This window comes from Marmota marmota, unplaced genomic scaffold (genome assembly GCF_001458135.2).
Source record: "Marmota marmota marmota unplaced genomic scaffold, marMar, whole genome shotgun sequence".
Classification (NCBI taxonomy): domain Eukaryota; kingdom Metazoa; phylum Chordata; class Mammalia; order Rodentia; family Sciuridae; genus Marmota; species Marmota marmota.
The window spans coordinates 5537886-5557298 of NW_026000243.1; the positions used below are offsets into that span (position 1 = coordinate 5537886).

General features: G+C 39.8%; 1 protein-coding gene across 2 annotated transcripts in view; it reads right to left on the reverse strand.

The window, feature by feature from the left end:
• Window positions 1-19413, reverse strand: part of Ets1 (ETS proto-oncogene 1, transcription factor) — a 131875-nt gene that overhangs the window by 100203 nt on the left and 12259 nt on the right. For both annotated transcript variants that reach the window (XM_048796115.1, XM_048796112.1), the window contains exons 2-3: window positions 15441-15523; window positions 903-1047 (exon numbers count right to left, since the gene is read on the reverse strand). In XM_048796115.1, the coding sequence (XP_048652072.1) occupies window positions 903-1047; window positions 15441-15509 (214 nt within the window). In that variant the 5' untranslated portion in view covers window positions 15510-15523. The remainder of the gene's footprint in view (window positions 1-902; window positions 1048-15440; window positions 15524-19413) is intronic.

Genomic DNA, 19413 nt, shown 5'->3' on the forward strand with positions numbered 1-19413 from the left:
AGAGAGAGAGAGAGAGAGAGAGAGAGAGAGAGAGAGAGAGAGAGAATTTTAATATTTTGTTTTTTAGTATTCGGCGGACACAACATCTTTGTTTGTAGGTGGTGCTGAGGATCTAATCCGGCCACACACATGCCAGGCGAGCGCACTACCACTTGAGCCACATCCCCAGTCCCCATTTTGTATTTTTTAAAATTGCTAGGAGGTAAATGGAAACTAATGGAATATGAGAGCAATGGAGTGAATCCTGAAAAGAGAATGGAAGTAAGAACTTTGGACTTCTTGGGTCGTTGGTAAAGAAGACCCATTTATTCCAGAAAGCTCCCTGGAGCCTTGACTCCTCTTCACCAGAGGGCAGCACTATAACCAGCAAGCCAAACACGGAAAAGGAATGCTCAGAGGGAGGAGCAGCTGTGAAAGAGTGTTGGGAAGAGGGGGAGAGAAAAAAGAAGCCAAGCCGAAGCCAGATACTAGCAGGCATGGGCATAGAGCAAGAGAAAAACGGAAAGAGATGATGAAAGAAAGAAAGAAATTATGTTCTGTAAGTAATCCATGCACCTCTATTTTTCTACATTCTTTTTTGTTGCTGCTACTTTATCTTTAGGATTACAAAGCTCTTTGTCAGCAGCCTGGCCTAAATGGGTGTCAGGAAATGCACATTAGGCAAAACTATTTACAAAATGGAGACCTAAAGCAACCTCTCTTGGGCCCATTCCTAGAGTTGAGTCTTCCTGTTGGACGAAGTAACCCAACACGATTGAGAAGCTGGGACTTTCCATGAGAGAACAATAGCGTCTGTACCCGCTTAAGCCATGGCAGCTGTTATTCCAGAAAATGCAGCCCTCATTAGATTTCCTTTGTCCTTCAAATTGAGCCTCATTCCCAGCTTGTGCTTATGTTCCTACCTGAGCCACAGTGTTCAAGACCAGTAGGAACTTCCTGAGTGGCCATCTCATCCCAGAATGGGTAGCAAGATCTTTGCTGGTGATAACTGGACTGGTAGCCATAGGTCATTCGAGGATCTTCAAAAGTGTTGATAGGTCCCTGCCTCTGTAACCAGGAAACATAAAGGGAAATGTATTAGGAGAAAAACTTCTAGGGTTTAGGCCCCAATGGAACTATGAATTTCACATCATCCAATCACATGTAAGTAGAAATATCCAAAACTGATAATAGAACAAAATCAACTAATGATTCCCTTCCCCTTCATCTTCCAGAATTTACAGGGAATGAGAAGAATTTCTGACTTGGACTATGAATACATTTATCTCCATCCATTTATTTATGCATTTAAGGACCATCTTTTCTAACTTTCAGATAAAGATTCATGGATAACAGCAAGGCACAATGCGCAACATATTAAATTAATTCTATCCTGGATTTCTCTTTTTATGGTTATCTTACTCTATGAAAATAGCATGAAAAAATATTTCAATATCATAGAGCTAATAGTTGAAAAAGGCCAAGGGATAATAAAACCACAATCTACATTGTAAATTCACCTTCTTTTCCAGTTAGCCAATGAGTATAAGTTTTAATGACTTCAGTTGCTAGACAAGAATTGTCAATTTCTCTCAATATTTGGAGATTTGTGCCATCTTCTTACCAGTTTTATGGAATTCATAAAACACATGGTCCACCCAACATTGTCCAAGGAAGACAAATGTGCTATACAGAAGGCCATTTTTTGAAGAATGCAAAGCCATTGAAGCCAGATGTGTATAGATTCAAATTCTAGCTCCACCACTTACCAATTGGAACCTATGCCTTCTCCTTAATCTAATACTCAGTTTATTCAATTACAGTATGGTAGTAAGGTAAGAAGATTGAATGAAATAATACATATAAGAAAATTATGCACAAAACAAAATAAAGTATGAAATGCATTTAATAATTTTACTATATGAAATGCAGGTAATAAGTAGTATAGATGAAACCTTGTCTTCAATACAAGGTTGGTATTATCTTAATATAAGAGTCTCTTAACATTCCTAAGATAGGTTAAATAGGTAAAATGTTACAACACAAAAACAGAAGCAGCAGATCCTTGGAATAGAAGTCTAATCTACACTGACTCAACTCTCTTTTTTCTTTTGTATTTGTATTCTGCTCTATTAAGGCCTCTCCACCCCCATAAAATCCCCAATTAAGAAAACTAAATTCTGCTAGAATTTGATGTGATTAAAGCTATATTGATGATAAGGTGTTAATAAATATAGCTAAGGTGGTATTTTCATCCCTAAAGAGTAGCTTGCTGACTTCAATCAGATTCTCAGATTAGAGAACTCCTTATGCCCTCACTCCCCTTTAGTGTCAAAAATTCAGCAATATTATGTTAGAGGCAATTGCCCATTACCTACTTTCTCCCATTTTGCAATGGTTCATTCACTTAAGCTTGGTAAAAATAACTGAAGAGGTGTATTGACCAGAGAAAAAGGAAAACTCAGCCCCAAACACAGAAGAAGGAATTGTGCTCATCATAGAATTTCATTAACTTGGGTCTTGTTTTCCATAATATTCATAAAACTATTTAAATCCAGCCTGGATGAAGTCTGCTTTGGAGTTGTTCATCTACCAACTGCACTAAGGTGCTGAGAATGTAGTGACAACTGGGGGCTCCATGGAGATGCCTTGAAGTTGTCTCTTATCAAAGCTAACGTATTTGGTCTTCTGCTACCAGGAGGCCTAGAGAGCTAGAAAACAATAACCAGAACAGAGGTGGATTTGCCACGTATATATGCTTGGTTACAAGAGACTTAAGAACATCAGGAAAAACGCGCTAATGAACTTTATTCAGTGAATGTTACTTGAATTCTGACCACAAACCATTTTGCTTATATCTTATTTGAATACTGTAAGTTCCCAAAGCTACTATACTACATGAAATACTTCTTTTGAAGTCCCAACAATAAGCAAATCCTTCACAACATTTATTAACTGAAACAATTTAAAACACATTTCCTGCACTTTTTCAACCAAGCTATGTGCTTTTGATATCTAGCTCCATTTTTTCTTATTCTTTCAGATCCTCTCTCAAAATTCAACATTAAGTATCAGAGTTTAGAAACAGGACTTCAAGGGAGGAAATTTGATTTTAAATGGTATGAGGAGTACCCTAAATTATCCACATCTGTGTTCTTTTGAGACACTGTTTGAACAGTTTACCTAAAGCGCAAGATACTTGTGCTTTAGGTAAACTTGTAAGATAACAGTGGCTGTATAAGTAAGGTCCTTATAAATGGAAGTGATATTATTAAGTAGGATTTCTATAAGGTGATAGTGAGTAGTATAATTAGCATCTTTGTAAGAGGATAGCAGGTAGTACAAGTCGAATCCTTGTAAGCAGGTAACAGGTGGCTTGTTAGAGCCTCTGCTAGGGTGATGAATAACTGAGAAGCACTGGGATTCAGATTTTAAAGTTGGGGATTTCCCAGCTATATGAATGCCACTAAAAGCAAGGTGGAATAGGTAAAGAGATGTTGATGGAAAATGAGCTCAGCCCAATGTGCCAAGGAGAGAGGAAAGGGAGAACAATAAGTCCGTAGATGGGGTATAAAATAATAATCATCCCCAATCTAGATGATGCCAGTGTAGGTTTATTGTAAGGCAACTTACAACTTTTGAGTGACAACCTTGCATGGTATCAGCTTGATTTTATGTGGCTGACTTTTTTTTTTTAATAGAGCCTTTTCTGCCCACAAATGAGTTCTTTGTCAAAAGGAATAGTTCAATTTATTTTATAAATAAAACTCTGTATTTAAGACATACTTCCTCTGTTATTATCCTCAGTGGAGCCAGAGGACCCCATTTCTATGAATCAGAAGGCAATAATATTCAAATCTATTATAAACCCTGAGCATCTTTGTTGGTGGACTCTCCTGAGAAGCCTTTTATGGTTCTGTTATGGCGACAGCTGCCTGTTTATTAGACATTTCATGAACTGACTTAATAACTATTGCATAGAGTATGAAAATGACATTTTTACTCAAGAGAACCACATCACCAGTTCCAAGTCATTATGAAACTATCTCAGTTGAAGAGAAGCAGAGTACTAGCACGTCAGAAATCTGTGTAGCACAGACCCCACCTCGTTGCTTTAAAGGGCAGCACCTAAAAAAAGTTTCTGCCCAGCTAATTTCTTTTTGGTACCTTCCTTTCTTGGTTGCAAGTGGATGGATATAAGTTGATGAGATGCAAGCAACACACCCAATCTCTTTAACCGTTTTGAGAAAACCATCTGACAGTTTCTCGCTTGTTCATTCCACAGGTGATTGTTCAAAGGAACTAACACACATCACACACCTGTGGGTGCCAGCTGTCATGCTAAGCATCATGCAGACATGGTCACTTCTTGCAAGATTAGTATTTTCATCTCCAATTTACATAAGAGCAACTTTCTGTTGAGATTTAAGAGGGCAAATAAACTTCCAAAGGCCATGTGACTGATAAAATAATGGAGATAAAATTCTAACCCTAATCAGTTTGATTTCAGATGGTGTGTTCCTCTACATGGCTCAAAGAACAGTTTACTTTAGAAAAATGATAGTTACTTTTCTATAATAGATACTTGATGAATTGTGATAATGTACATTCATGGAACTAATATGAATGGTGTACCTAGTCTATGTCAAGTGTTAAGTAAGATGCTAAGAATACAATATGAGCAAAAGTTGAACCATGACCTTAAAAGTACACACACAAGTAAACAGGAAGTTACAGTGAGGGGGTATAAAAAGATTAAAAGCCAATGTGTAGGGGAGGGGAATAATAGCAAGGTAGGCTTCCTGGAGGAAGCAGACTAAGGTAAGAATTGTGAAATAGATTGAGATTTGACCTTGAACATTTGGTGAAGGACCAAGAGAACAAAAGAACAAGAAGATGGCATACCTAAAAATAAATATACACACACACACACACACACACACAACTACATAAGAAAGACTAAGTAAGATTCAAAGAGAATGTAAGAGAAAGGTGAAGACTGTTTTATTTGGTGGTAACAAGTATGAGGGAGAGGCATGCTCTTGGGGAGCAAAGATGATTCAAATTATTGGTAAATAGTAAGAATTAGAGCTAAATGTACAGGGTTAAGTTCTGAATACCAGACAGGAATCTGGCCTTAGCAGAAAACCACTGGAGGTTTTTTTATGTGACGTGGTGAATCAACATTCTAGAAAGACTCGGCTGATGATGCAGAGTAAGATGAGTTGGACAGGGGCAGGAGAGGAGAAGAGAAGGCTGATAGAGTGGAGAGCCCTGGCAAGCCACAGGAGGGCCAAGCAGAGGGATAAATCAGTAATGCTCGTTCAGACTTCAGTTTGTTTTATTTTGTTTTTCCTCTTAATGATTTTTGCATTAACTCTGATTCTTTAAAATATTTTTATATTTTTAAGATATTATTCATATCTTAAAATTCACAAAGATGTTATTGCATGAAGATATTATTCAGCTTGACTACTGAGTTTTGGGACACACACACACACACACACACACACACACACACACTCCCCGCACCCATCTAGTCCAGTTCTGAAGAAACAATTGGATTAGAGTGAAGAGTGTAGACATGAAGTGAAAACAAGAAAGGAAAAATCTACATGATTTTATGACAGATCAGATATAGGAGATGAAGGAAAAGGGAAAAAAAAATCCAAGAACCACTTAGATCACTTGTTTTTATAACAGTGAAAGTGGTGAGTTCAAGTGATACAAATAAGGAGAGTGAAGGACAATGACAGCTGTGGTCTGGTTAGACCATGGGATGGCAGAGCAGGTTGGTGTCATGGTCCCTAAAGTGGATGCATGATAGAAGACAGGAAAGAGAAAAGTTAGATCTCTCAGCCTAAAGAACCAGTGAGAGCATACAGTCAAGGAAAATGACAGATAAAAAGTGAAAGGAATAAAAATGGGCTGTAAATAAGCCTACAGTTAGGAGAAATGAGGGGACATAAACCAACAAAGATGTACAAAGGGAAGACATGGTGGGGGGGAAGTAAGTGCATGGAGAGGTAGAAGTGAAGAGCAGAATTTAAGCACCAGAGCTGGCTAGCAAGTCACCACTAAGAAAAGGTGGGTAGCCAGGCTGTATTCTCACCTTAAAGAGGGCAAATTAAATATTTAGAGGCTATGCAGCTGACAAAGTAAAGGAGGTAAATTCTCACCCTAGTCTGATTTCAGACTGTCTTTTCTTCTCCCTGTTCTACGTGACACTGCATGGCTTAAGAACAGTTTACTTTAAGAGTGCTGATCTTGTGATTCCCTGTGACTGAGCCTTCATCAGGTAGCCATGGAGCAATGGGGCCCCTTGGCATCAAGGAAAGTCCGTCTCTGCCCTGCTCCATCAGCACATGGTGATGAGCTTCCCAGGGAACAACGCAGCTCTCCTTTTCTTTCTCTCAAATGAAAATGTTACCAGAGGTTGTGAGCCCACAGCTTAAATACTACACCACCTGGTCCTGGAAACCAGCGAAATGAAGCTCTGGAAGTCTGGAAACCACTAGGACGAGGACATGTCCTGTCCCTGCTCCACTTCAAGGGCACACCAGTTCCAACAGCTACCTCCTCGCCTGACCATGTCCACTCTCCCTGCTGCGAAGGGCTCCTCTGTCTGTGGCCTCCCCCTAACTCCATGGCTCAGGAACTGGTCTTTTCCCAGTCCACCCTCCCTTCTCCGGCACTTGCAGTTCTGTCTCTAGAGTCACCTCTTCCCCTCCCCCCTCCAGCCTTGTCACATCTCAAAACCCTTCCATTTGTTTGTAGTCTTCCTTTTCTCTGTCCCCCAAGTCCCACAAAGTTGGAAAAGAGGGAACAGGGGAATACTTTTATGACACCAAATCTCAAACATATGGAGTCCGTGTGTCGGTGAGAGTGTGTATGAGCTATTTTTCCAGCTAGTTTTGGCTTTAGCCAAGCAGCCTTCAGCATCCAGGTGTTCACCTATTAACTCCCTGCTCATTCACCTTCTGTACATGCCTATGCATAAATCCTGTCTTTCCTTTGGTTGCCTCCAGAATCCTAGGGCTTAGCCTTAGGTCATAAATGTAGAGACACAATGAATGCTTCTGGCTGCTGCTGCTTTTTAAAGCCATTCTAAACCTGGAGGGATACTGAGTAACACTGGGTGCATGGACACTGATTTAACATCTGCAGGGTTAGCTGTGTATTATTTCTGAGGAATGCTGTTGATGCTCATTCACTCTAGCAGAGAGACAGAAAATTATAAATCAGAAAGCTTGGGTTCAAGTCCTGCTCTACCACCAAGGGGCTGCCTAACCTCTGGCCCATCACTTAACCTCCCTAAGCTTTTGCTTCCTGAGGAGGTTGACCCCTATGGTCTGCAAGTTTCTTGCCAACTCTAAGGCTCCATTTTGCTGATCCATTCACATTCTTTCTGCTGACCTTGTGACTGACAACCTTTATCAGATCAACAGCTACATCAGGGTGGGAAAGCCAATGCAACCGAAAGCTGTCAAAGTCATCATGTGGATTCATGGCAAACTATGTCCCTTAAAATGTATCATAAAGCCTTTACATCGTTTATCTTCAAAAATTCTGATTAAACACTGTTTTATCACCACATTCCCCATGTTTTGAAAGAAGAGTGAAGTTCAGGAAGCGATAGGGGCTCTTACATTGTAGAGACTATGAAACATTGCACAACACAGTGGGCCTTTCTCCACTTAAAAATATTCACTGCATTGCATTCAGTCACCCCTTGACACTGGGCCTAACAACCCCACAGACTTCTAATTAAGTCCGGACTTCCTCATCCTTAGAAGATGCTCTGTGAGGCAGCACCTCCTTCCACTGATTGTCAAACACAATACAGATATAGCTGTTTTGGTGATGGAAGAAGGAATTTGGATCAGATGCATTTGGCCTCAGAAGAATGCTGGGTCACAGAGGTACACCTTGGGCCCCTTGAGAGGGAGAAGAGAAGGAGGCAAAGCAGAAATCTTCCCCAGTTCTCCTGAGGATGCCTATCACAGAGGAGAGAGAGGAGGGTGGTGCAGCCACCAAGAGAGGCAGGAACAGACAAAATAGGAAACTCTCAAAGGGCAATTTAATTTTAGATTCAAGGCCAGGAAATTCTTTTCAAAACAAAAGAGTGATATGCTAGGGCCTTGGTGAAAGGGCAGGCCTGACACACTGTAGGTTTTCTTCTGAGAAAAAAAACTCGGAAGCCCAGAGAGAGGGCTGCAGCAAAGAGAATACCTAGTTGTGTTCTTAGCATAAAGCTGTACTGGGCTGCCATATGGACCACCTGGCCAGCACAGCAAGGTGGTGGAGATGCATCCAACATCTCTACTGCAACCAACCCTTCACATGAACCCGAGAGCATAAGGGCCTCCACTCACAGCAGACACTGGCTGAGATGTGGCCAAGAGGCCCAGTAGGGATGGCAGATGGAAAGGACCTCTTGACTCAGTCCACAGCCCAAGTGCCTGGTGTTTGTACTCTCTTGCTGAGAGGTCTTGGTAACCTGTGTATTCTTTATCAACTTTGAGCTGTGCAGATCTCTGAGTTGCCACTCACTTATCGTGAAGCCTTCAGACTCCCAATGGGATCCTAGGGTGACATCCTTAGGCATCCTGTAGTGTGATGATGGACAATGAAGTTGACTCAGAACCCTGTGATAGGATGAGACTGGGAGAATTTGCATGGCTAAAAGACTAGCCAATATTCTTATTTGCTCAGTGGTCTATAAAGAGACGTTTTGACTGTTTCCAATTCAAGAAAGGTCAGTGTTTCATAAAAAAGGTATATAATGCATGAATGAAAGCTGGCTATATGTTCTTACATATTACCAAACACCTAAATGGAAATGAATAAGATAAATTCAGCAGTGCAGTGTTGCTATGGTCTGAATGTGTTCCCTATAACCCAGATGTTGAAACTTAATCACCAATGTTATGGTGTTAAAAGGTAGGATCTCTAGGAGTTAAGTCGTGAGAATGGAAGCTCAGGAGGGATTAGGACCCTGATAAAAGTGCTTGAAGTATTGGGTTAGGGTTCAGTCCCTTTCATCCCTTCTGCCCTGTGAAGACACAGCATTAGTTCCTTCTGGAGGACGTAGAACAAGGCACTATGTTAGCAGAAGAGACTGGGCCCCTCACCAGACCTAGAACCTACTAGAGCCTTGATCTTGGTCTTCCCAGTCTCAGAACTAAGAGCAATGATATTCTATTCTTTATAAATTAGTCTTAGGTATTTTGCTGTAGCAATGCAAATGGACTAATACAAGAGCATTCTAAGCCAATAGCCAGGAAATTTGGATAATACTCTATTCCTTGCCAGCTTTATAAACCTGGGCCATTCATTTGACCTCTACAGACCTTAATTTCCAGATATGGTGACATGGTCTTCAAGTTATGGCTTGACTCTAAAATTTTCTGGCTTGTGCTCATTAAATCAAGTAGCTTAGGAAAGGCTCATTTTCTAAAATGCTAGAAAAATAATATTTATAATTACTCTTTTTTCTTCAATTTCTCTAACACTAAGACTTACAAGTATAAATAACTTCCCTAAACATTATGCTTCAACAATCTCTCCAGGGATAGAACTATCTCCATCCCGAGCAACAAGGAAAAAAAAAAAAAACTTTTCTGGTTTCCACTTAGATTCTAAATTTCTTTTTTAATCCCAAATACCTTATCTATTACTCTCCAGGATTCCCTTAAGATAAGGAAAAGGCATCTACTCTAAGTTTCATGGTTAGCATGCTCAATTACTACACAAAAGACATGAGGCTGCACAGTGATTTGCCTGTGAACACACCCAAGGCTTGAATCCTGAGGCCTGCAGAGTGGGGTGAAGAGTGTGCCACTGGTAGAAAGGGACTTGCTTCCCAAAAAGGTCCAATTAAACTCCAATTACTCAGGATAAAAGAACCAGGTCTGTTTACACAATGGACTATAAACCACCAGCCTATGACAAGAGAGCTTTGATCTGGTGGCAAGAGTGTTGTTTCTCATGCAGGGTAATGATGAAACAAGGTTTCCCAATAAGAATGTCTCCATCTTTACCCCAGGAGCCCCATCTTGCTGTGGCCACACCCTTGTATGAACAACAGGTGGAAATCATTTCAGTTTTTTCACCCAACTACCCATCTAACACAACCCAGAAGTCCAGAATAAAGAGAGAAGACACAATGAATAAAAAGAAAAGAGAGTAAACTGAGTTCATCTTTGTAGAGGTACTTAACAAGAATTTCTCACTTAAGCATAACAGAGATCTTCTGTGATAAGTCATACTCTGCCAATTTTGTAGATGAGAACACTGAGGTTCAGTGAGATTAAGTATGTTGTACAGGTTATGTGGCTAAGGATAAAAGACCAGAATTTAACCCAGGTCTTTCTGAATCTAAGGCCCAAATGTCTTTACCTATAGTTTTCTAACACTCTATTATTTGACTGACTCCTCCAAAACTTGTGTTGAAATTTAATTGCCATCATGATGGACAATGAGGTAGGACAATTAAAGGTGGCTAGATACTGAGGACACTGCCCCCATGAATGAATTAATGCCATTATTGCAGAGTTAGGTTCCTGATAAAAATGATGAATTCTTTTCCCCTTCCTTTTCTTTCTCTCTTGCTCTCGCACCCTCTGATACATTCTCTGGCCATGTAATACCTTTCACCACATTACCATTCAGCATAAAACCCTCACTCAATGCAGTCTCATGATGTTAGGGCTTCCCAGTCTCCAGAACATGAGTCAAATATATGTATCTTCTTTATACATTACTCAGTCTCAAGTATTCTCTCATAGCAGCAGAAAATAAACTAAGCAGTTGCATTCAGTGGCTACTGGGTCTAAGACTAAAGGTTTCATCTAATATCTGGTATAAAATAGACAGAAGTGAGATGGGTCCCCTTCTTCTTCACCAGAGTGTCTGAAGGTAAAAATAGTATTATGTATATGAACTAGTCAATCAGTTATAGAAGGGAAAAAATGTATAAAGAAGGATCTGTTCAAATCATAGAGAGATTGGCAAGATCCATAGTTAATTTCAAAAAACCCCTGGGCCTCAGAGAGCTTATGTCTGAGGGCATACTTTGGACTTCGTTTTTACTTAGCTAAGCCCCATGACTGGGTTCTTCTCACCTTTGCTGGTACCAACTTGAGATTCAGCTGACCTGTTGGTCCAAGTTCCACTGGCACTGCACAGAAAGGATACAGCAAATGCCCAGAGCTAGCCAATGGCTGACAGCCCCCTCATGTCCCTCCCAAGCTTACATCCAGCATGCACTCTAGCATTTTCCCACCACCTTGTCCATTTATCATATGTCTAGAACAGCCCTGGTTTCACATCACTATTCTGTACAACAAGAATAATTAAGTATCCAATAAATGATCCAATTTATGCAACTATGAAGTTCTTCACAAAATAAATTCACAAGTTATATTTAAAAAAAGGTCTTTTGTTGGACAGTTTCTGAGTCTTTATTTTCATTTGGAAAATTTAGGTACCATATTTATAAGAAAAGTATATTTGATCTAGAGAAAGCAAAACAAGTGGTTAGTTTCAATGCAGTTACACTACTCTCAAAGTACCAGGGATGTAATTTCCTAGGATAAGTCTCTAAACCCAGAGACTTATCCTAGGAAATTCTGGCATTTTGGAGTATTTGTTGGACCTTTTGGACATCAGTGCCTTTCGTGTGGTCAACCAACTTGGGCAGCGACTCTTTCCCAGGGGAAAATTGGTATACCCCTCAAAATCCAAAGCTCTGAGAGGAGGTGAGTGGGCAGTGACTATACCTTTCCTTTAAATAGTTCAAGGTGCTTCCTAATATCTGTATGGCCCAAGGGTCACTATTCTCTGAGGACCACCTCCACACATCCTCCTTGCTGGTGAGGTCGCCAAGGCCTGGGACATGTTTAATCCAAAGTAGGAGCAGCCCAATCCTGTTATGCCTGTCCTCCCTGAGCTGGCCAGCATCATGGCATGAAAAAAAAGGATGACGCATGAGAGGGCCAGTGAGCCAGTGCTGGAGGGACTTCCAGGGCCAGGAAGGGCTAGTAGGGGTAACATAACAGGAAGGAGCACTTCCTCCCCTTGGATGAAAGGGTCCCTGACACACAACCCATATAAGTACCTGGAAACAGCACCCCGCCCACACAAAGGCCAGACAACTTCCAAAAGTGCTGTCTCTCTACCTCCTTGGCTGTGACATCATTACAGTCTGCTTGAGGTGCTGATCTTACAAGCGGGAAAACACGTGTCCTGCTTTGACAAACTGACCCTGAGAAAGAGAATGTGAGTTCTGCGTGAAATGGTTTTTAACCTGGCAGTGGCATTGATTTTAACAACTGTGGCTTGATTATTTTAAGCATTCTTCCAGTAAGGTAAATAAATAATGCTAATGTGACCTCTGATTTAAAAATCAGGAATCTGAGACTTGGCAGTCTTTTGGGTAGAAAATATTTGTATCCTACATTACATGATTGTTTCTTGGTCAACTAAAGCAGTGTGCTAAATAGAGTCCCTAAGAATAGAAGCACATTCTCTCCTTTTCTTTTTTTAGATTTTCCTTCCTAAAGCAATAATTTACAAGGAACCAAGACCTTCTCAAACCAATCTGCGCACAGAGCACCATTCTGCCTTTCAAGTTGAAGCTGCTCTGTGGCTACTTTGGACCATGGTTTCTTAAATTCAGCACAATCAACTCCACAGCTGGTTAAGTCTTTGTCTTAAGAGCCTGTATTCTGTATTGTGGGAAGTTTAGTCCCTGTCAACTAGATGACAGTAGCATTTCCCAATTATTGACTACCAAACACATCCCTTGTTTGGGAGAGTAAAATTGTCCCATGTTGGAAACCCCAGTGGCTCTCATAGTTTTCCTTTGCCCCTCAAACTTACCATTCCTGGGACAAAGTTTCTTTTCTCAGTGGCTCAGTCTAACTCAATAGAGACTGTGGCACCAGGCAGGAGGACTTGGATTATTGGACTAAGTTCCATGGGTTGAGCTCTAGATACCAAGGGGGTGACAGAGATGGGAAGACACCGGGTACCTGAGGTTTCAACTTAGTTAATGATGTTGTGCTCATTCTTCCACCAAATCTTAGATTGGAATTCAAGGTATAAAATGTGTTGCCAGAATTTCTAGTGCCAACATCCAAAGGTTATATTTTGCAGACAGTTTATGAAATCTTTGACTGTTTATAGTCTAGCCTCATATTGGAAATTACCATTAACTTGAACTTGTACTAATAAAAGTTATTTACTTATTTATTTTTTTATCAGACACAAAAAGTTAAAAGACTTCTTTGCTTGCTCTGTGGTTCTGAATAATTGCCTAACTCAGCTCCAGTGATGGAGAAACTGAGGGCCAGAGAGAAGTTATGAGTGAAAGTGCTGGAACAATAACTTAGCAACTTTCTTACGCAACCTTCTGCTTTTACCCAAGCTACTTTGAAATGTGCCATGAAAAGAATGTCACATGTCAATAATAATTTTCCAGAATAGCTGAAATGATAGAACTCTTGTCAAGGGAGAGATGAATTCTTTGTTTGTAAACCAATGGAAACCATTCAAAATATATTAAAAATACCCATTGTATTCCATTGGAGATGGGAGTTTTTAGTTCAAAATAATCACTTAGATTGACTGGCCTGGAATTTTTTTTTTAATCGTCTACCCTTTCCAGATATCCCATCTGGGATAATAATATACCTACAACTTATATATTTATATTAATTTTTTTCATTTCAGTGTCCAAAATAAAATAGGTACGTATTTGTATACCAATTTTGTGTACAAATACACCCTGTAAGATATTAATATTGCTTAATTGACTATAATATACTAGTAAAGAGAATTAAATTTTTAAATCATCTTTTCCAAGTCAATGGCACATCTTGCTCCCAAATCATAATATCATTATTTATTTTAACAAATCATCTCTAAGAAAAATGGAGTGTAATTTGTGCTGACCTTAGATGATAACCTCTCTGTCAGAAGCGGGAGGAGCTTTCCCTGGCAACTTCTCCAAACCCTTTTCATGACCTTAAACTGCAGGTCTCTTGGCAATTTCTACTAAGTAAACTCCAGTGACTCCTTGCCTCGTGTGTGTGTGTGTGTGTGTGTGTGTGTGTGTGTTTACACATATTGTTGATATAAATTATGATCCAAATTTTTTCTGATTCTAATTTTTTTTGGATAGTAAATAGTGCTTGTGTGAAAACAGAAGCCATTAAAAGAAGAAAAATATAATAGAACAACAGTGAAGAAAGATGTGCTAATTATCCAAGAAATGTCTTTTCCCTTGAATATACAATAGTGTTTGAGCAATTATTTATCAATACTACAAAAAGGAATTTCAAACCATTCAGATCTTTTCATATACAATTACAGTGAGAGGTTCTCATTGTAACTTAAGGGTACCACATTAAAAATTATAGAGAACCTCAGTCAGAGCATAAAGACCAAAGTCAGAACAGAGCTCTGGTTGGTTGGTGTCTATTTAGACCCATAAATCTACTGGGAAGATTTAATAATAAACTTATCTGTCATTTCCAGAGTGTGTAAAAAATATTCAACATTGATGATGGTTATCTTTGTATAATGACGTGCAGAATTCAGATAGAGTAGTTAATGTCACATCTATTAACATGTTAACATGAAAGTTTCCTTTAACAGTGGAATTGGTCAATGGCAACATTATAGGATCTCTCCTGTAGTAAATTTTAAAGGAATTTATCTAAGCATTTCCAGGAATCAGTCTATAGCCTGAGCAAGGGTTTTCTTCCCTATGGGCAAAAAATTTAATTGAATCCTATTTTAAAGTTCCTTTTAGCCCTCTTAATCTAAGATTCATGAAATTTTCCCCATAAACTTACTATTATGTTTCATTTTATTTTCACTTTAAATTTCTCTGGTTAGAAAACTTCTGTTATAGCCAGAATTAGTGGCAAACACCTATATCCCAGAGACTAGGGAGGCTCAGATGAGACCTTAAGGAACTTAGTGAGGCCCTGTCTCAAAATAAAAAATAAAAAGAGTTGGAAATATGGCTCACTTGTAAAGCACCCTTGGGTTTTAAAAAAAAATGTGCTGTTTAGCTTTTATATCTCAGGCCCAAAATAAATTTTACTATGAATAGGTTTAAGGTTCATTAGTACATGAAAAATCCTCACCAAATGAACTGAACTATGAGAATCACCTAGTTTTAACTGAATCATGTTTAAGTCCCATTCTCTAAAACTCAATCATACTAAAAATCTTCTTCAGCAAGTCCATAGGTCTTGGATTTCTACTTTTCACACTGATAAAGATGTAGCTAATCTCACAGTTGAGCTCCTCCAAACTGGTTCAAAGCTGCTTCCAACCCTGGCTTCTCTGCAGAGGAGAGGTCAGGGAACCAGAAGCAAGAGAAAGGGAATAGACAAGGTAGGTGATGGGAGACAGAGAAGGGATCACCATGGACCGCCACTCACCACCACTGCAGGACGAGATGCTGGGTAAGGGACAGGGCTGCTCATAGTGGAGTCCACAAAGTAGTTCATTCTTCTCTCAGTACCTGTAAAGGAGACATATAGGCTGAGCCCTGGAGTTACTCAGGAATATGAACTAGAACCCCAAAGAGAGTGCAAGTCTTAGAACTAGGAGTCTTTTAAGGAATCATCCAGCTTACTTTTTTTGTGAGATAGAGAAGGAAACTGAAATTCAGGAAGATAAGTGACCCACCCATAGCACAGAAGTGGAGCAGACCCCAGACAGAGCCAGCTCCGACAGCAAGACAGTGTGTACAATAGATCAAGTCTGTGTACTGTAGACAATACACATCAAAAGGATCTACAAAAAGGCACCTTTTGTAGGGTTTCTGGGCAGGGACAGATCCTGTATGTCTTTCTAAATAAAATGTCTATCTATGTATCTCCTGTTCCCCACCTCTAACCAGATCTGGCACATAGCAGGAATTCAATACATACTTGTACCATAAATTAGTTGATAAAGCAATAAATAGAGAAAGGATTAAAAGAAAGAAGAATGGAAAAATTTTCTCTAAAGAGCCATGTCAACCAGCACCCCAAGGCACAGATAGAGAGAAGCCCTGAAAAAGGGATTGAACTGTATTCATCTTGAAACCAGGAAAGGGCTATTAAATAACTCTTGTTGAGAGCTATTACCCCCATTGAAGTCTGACTGGCTAGAACGCTTGAGGAATGTTCTGGCTGGAGGGATTTTCCAGCTAGCTGTCAGTCATCAGCAAAATCATTTATATATCAAACATTTTTGTTGACCTAAGTGCTTTCTAGAGTGCATTAGTTCACACACTTTTGTAAATTTAATACCACACACTAAAAAAATATGTCTTTCTTGAATGAATAAGATTAAATTCCTAGGTATATTGTTCAGAGGCCAAATTCCTAGTGTTAGAAAATGACATTTCAACCCTACTGTTTTCTAGGTTGTGTTTGACCTCTTTCATTATTCTTGCAAACCTTTAAAGCACTTGAAACATCTTGATAAAAAGAGTACGAGGATAGGCCTTACATTTGAGTTGCAGCTTTGGTTCACCATCTTGATACAGTGTGAGAATCAATGACATGCCTACTTTCTTCTAAAATGTATTTTAAAAAATAAACAGCTCAACAATATAAAATTATACTAAGAGCTGCAATCACGGAGCCACTAATATCTTATAGTCAAAACATATAAGCTAAAATCCTTCTGAAGTCATGATTTCGCCTAGAGCTATAGGCAGTTTTTTTGTTGTTGTTGTTTTGTTTTGTTTTGTTTTTTAACTATTTTGCCTTGTTATATTTTCTCCTGAAGGCAGAATACAGTTCAAACAACGTTAACTTAAAGAGAAATTTAAAAATGGTCTGGATAGCTAGGCTATGCTAATCAAGATTTCATTCTCCAGTTTTTCAGGGGATTGATCTCTATTGCAACAGATGGCACCCAGGAAGAGCTCCCCAGTAGTGAAGCCGAATGGTAAAAAAGGTCAAAGATGATAGGGTAAGACTTCGTTAACATCAGCCTCCATGGTTGCTAATTCAGTGTCTGTTTCTAAAAATAGAGAGCAGCCATCATGTCTCAGATGCTGAGCTGGGCACTGAGCGTGGAATAATAAGGTGCCACATATTAGTTGATAAAGCAATAAATACATATCATGTAGGTTACCACAGACATGTCTTGATCCCGAATTGTAGAATAGTCTCCATGAACTCCATGGCCTCTTTCTCATTAAAGCATTCCTTATTTTTAAACTGAAATTTGAATTTTAAGACCCTAATAAATTATCATCAAAACATATATACCCACTTGAATGTTTTGATCTACTCAAAGATGAGACTTAGAAGCTACCTCCATGATTTGTACCACACTGAACATAGTTAGACCAAGAACAGATCCCCTGGGGAAAAGTTGGTCAGTCTTCCAGGGTCCAGGAGGGCAAATGTTACTATTGGAAATGTCCAGGAATGAAGGATTATTGCTTCATGCAAGCCATTCAACTTTCTGGAGGAAATGTCCTGTCTTGGGAGAATGCCAGTTCATTCAAACAATCAAAACGTCTTATTTCCACCCCAAAATCCTCAACAATCTCTTGAATATTCGTAAACTGCAGTTACTCATTCAGTAATCATATAGTAGGTTTCCTTTAATGGGAAGGTCTTTGTGCATCCAGTAAATAATTAATATATCACTACTACATTCCAGGCACAGTTCTGGGCACTTGAGACACACTAGTAAACAAAGATTCCTGACCCACATGACCCTTAGATTCTACCAGACTCAAAATAATAAAGCTGAGAAATAAAATCTCTATCATCACGCAATAGTGAAGACAGACTCAAGTACAACATAATGTGTGGGGGGAAAAAAAAAAGAAGCAGTTAGTTCTGCTGGGTTCAGGGAATAGGAAATCATGGAAGATTGCTCAGAGCAAGGTGTGACCATGGGGCCTTATGAGTCATCTCTAGATTCCCACAAGCAGCAAAGGGCCTTGACCTTCAGGATGCCTATTTTACTTATATATTTGTAGGAAAAAGGGCTTTTGGACTTGGCAGCAGCATACTGGAACCTAGCTAAAAGACAACAAGAGTTTCTGTCTGCCAGCCAGACAACACTCCTCCTCACAGCAACATGCTAGGGAAAAGGTTCAGTGGAAATATGTTTTCTCTTCCAATTGACAGAGTGAGGGAGGAAACCTCTGGCCCAACATCTGGTGCATTCTGTGCTGGCCCATATTCTCGACTATATGAATGACATTTCCCTTGGGGAAAAGCCCTTTGCCCAGGGAGGAAACTGAAAAGAGGGAGTTGCCAGGGATCTCAAGGGCTCTCATTGCAGGAAATAACTCTGGGACAGAAATGGATTGCTGCTTTATTATTTTTTGGAGAAAGAAAAAAAGAACCCACCCTTTTTCCACTTGTAGATTGTGACATACAACAGCTGCTGGAGAGCTAAACTCTTTCAAAAGATACAAAAGGAGTGTGTGTATGTGTGTGTGGAGAGAGAGAGAGAGAGAGAGAGAGAGAGAGAGAGAGAGAGAGAGAGAGAGAAATTCTTATTTGGTGTTTTTGCCAAAGAGAATTCCCTCCCACGTGACAACAGCTTGAACATCAGCTGGACCAGCGTTTTGTCTTGGCACTGCACATGTTTATTACCTAAATGAAAAACAACTGTGTGATTTTAAGATTTACTCCCCAGCTGAGAAGCAGCAGAGAGACCTGTCTGGGTATAGAAATTATTTGAACGCTTAGTAACAGAGGAGTGGAAAGACCTAAGTTCATTTTTCTTGAATGGGACCAGCACCTCCTCTGGAGCACCAGAGAAAATGGTCCCAAGCAAGACTGCCAACTCCATTTCAGAGACTTCCACTCTCCCTCCACCTCTCCAGCCCCTAGCTCAGCAAGCCCCACTACACCCTCCACTTCTGAACAGGCAGCTCTCTGCTGTTCTCTTAGGACATTCTTATTTTTCTTCCCTTCCTAAATTATGTCTCTGCTAGAAATATCCCCCATCCTGTTCCCTGGGACTAGTGAACTCCCCCTCCTCAAGGTTTAAGGGTTAGTCTCAGAGGGTTGCTATTCCTGGAAGATTTCCAAACCATCCAGCCGGGCCTAGCTGCTCCTTTTCCATTTTGTGGAGCATGCCATTGGTGTATCACACTGTTTCACCAACACCTCTTTCTATTTGTCCCCTCACTAGATTCTGAGCTACTTGAAGTGAGGTACCCTGACTTTTGTACTTCTACATCTCCAGTACTTGAGACAGATCATGGGCAAAAGAGAAACTCAATGTCTTTATTTTTTAGTAGGAAAGATATAAAATATCTCTTTAATCCTTTAATTATATGTTGAAACAATGTCTCATCCACATTTTTAGTCTTGTGAGACCAGTTTATTCTTTCATACATTCATCAGTCCATTCACTGATTTAAAGACAGTGAGCACCTCA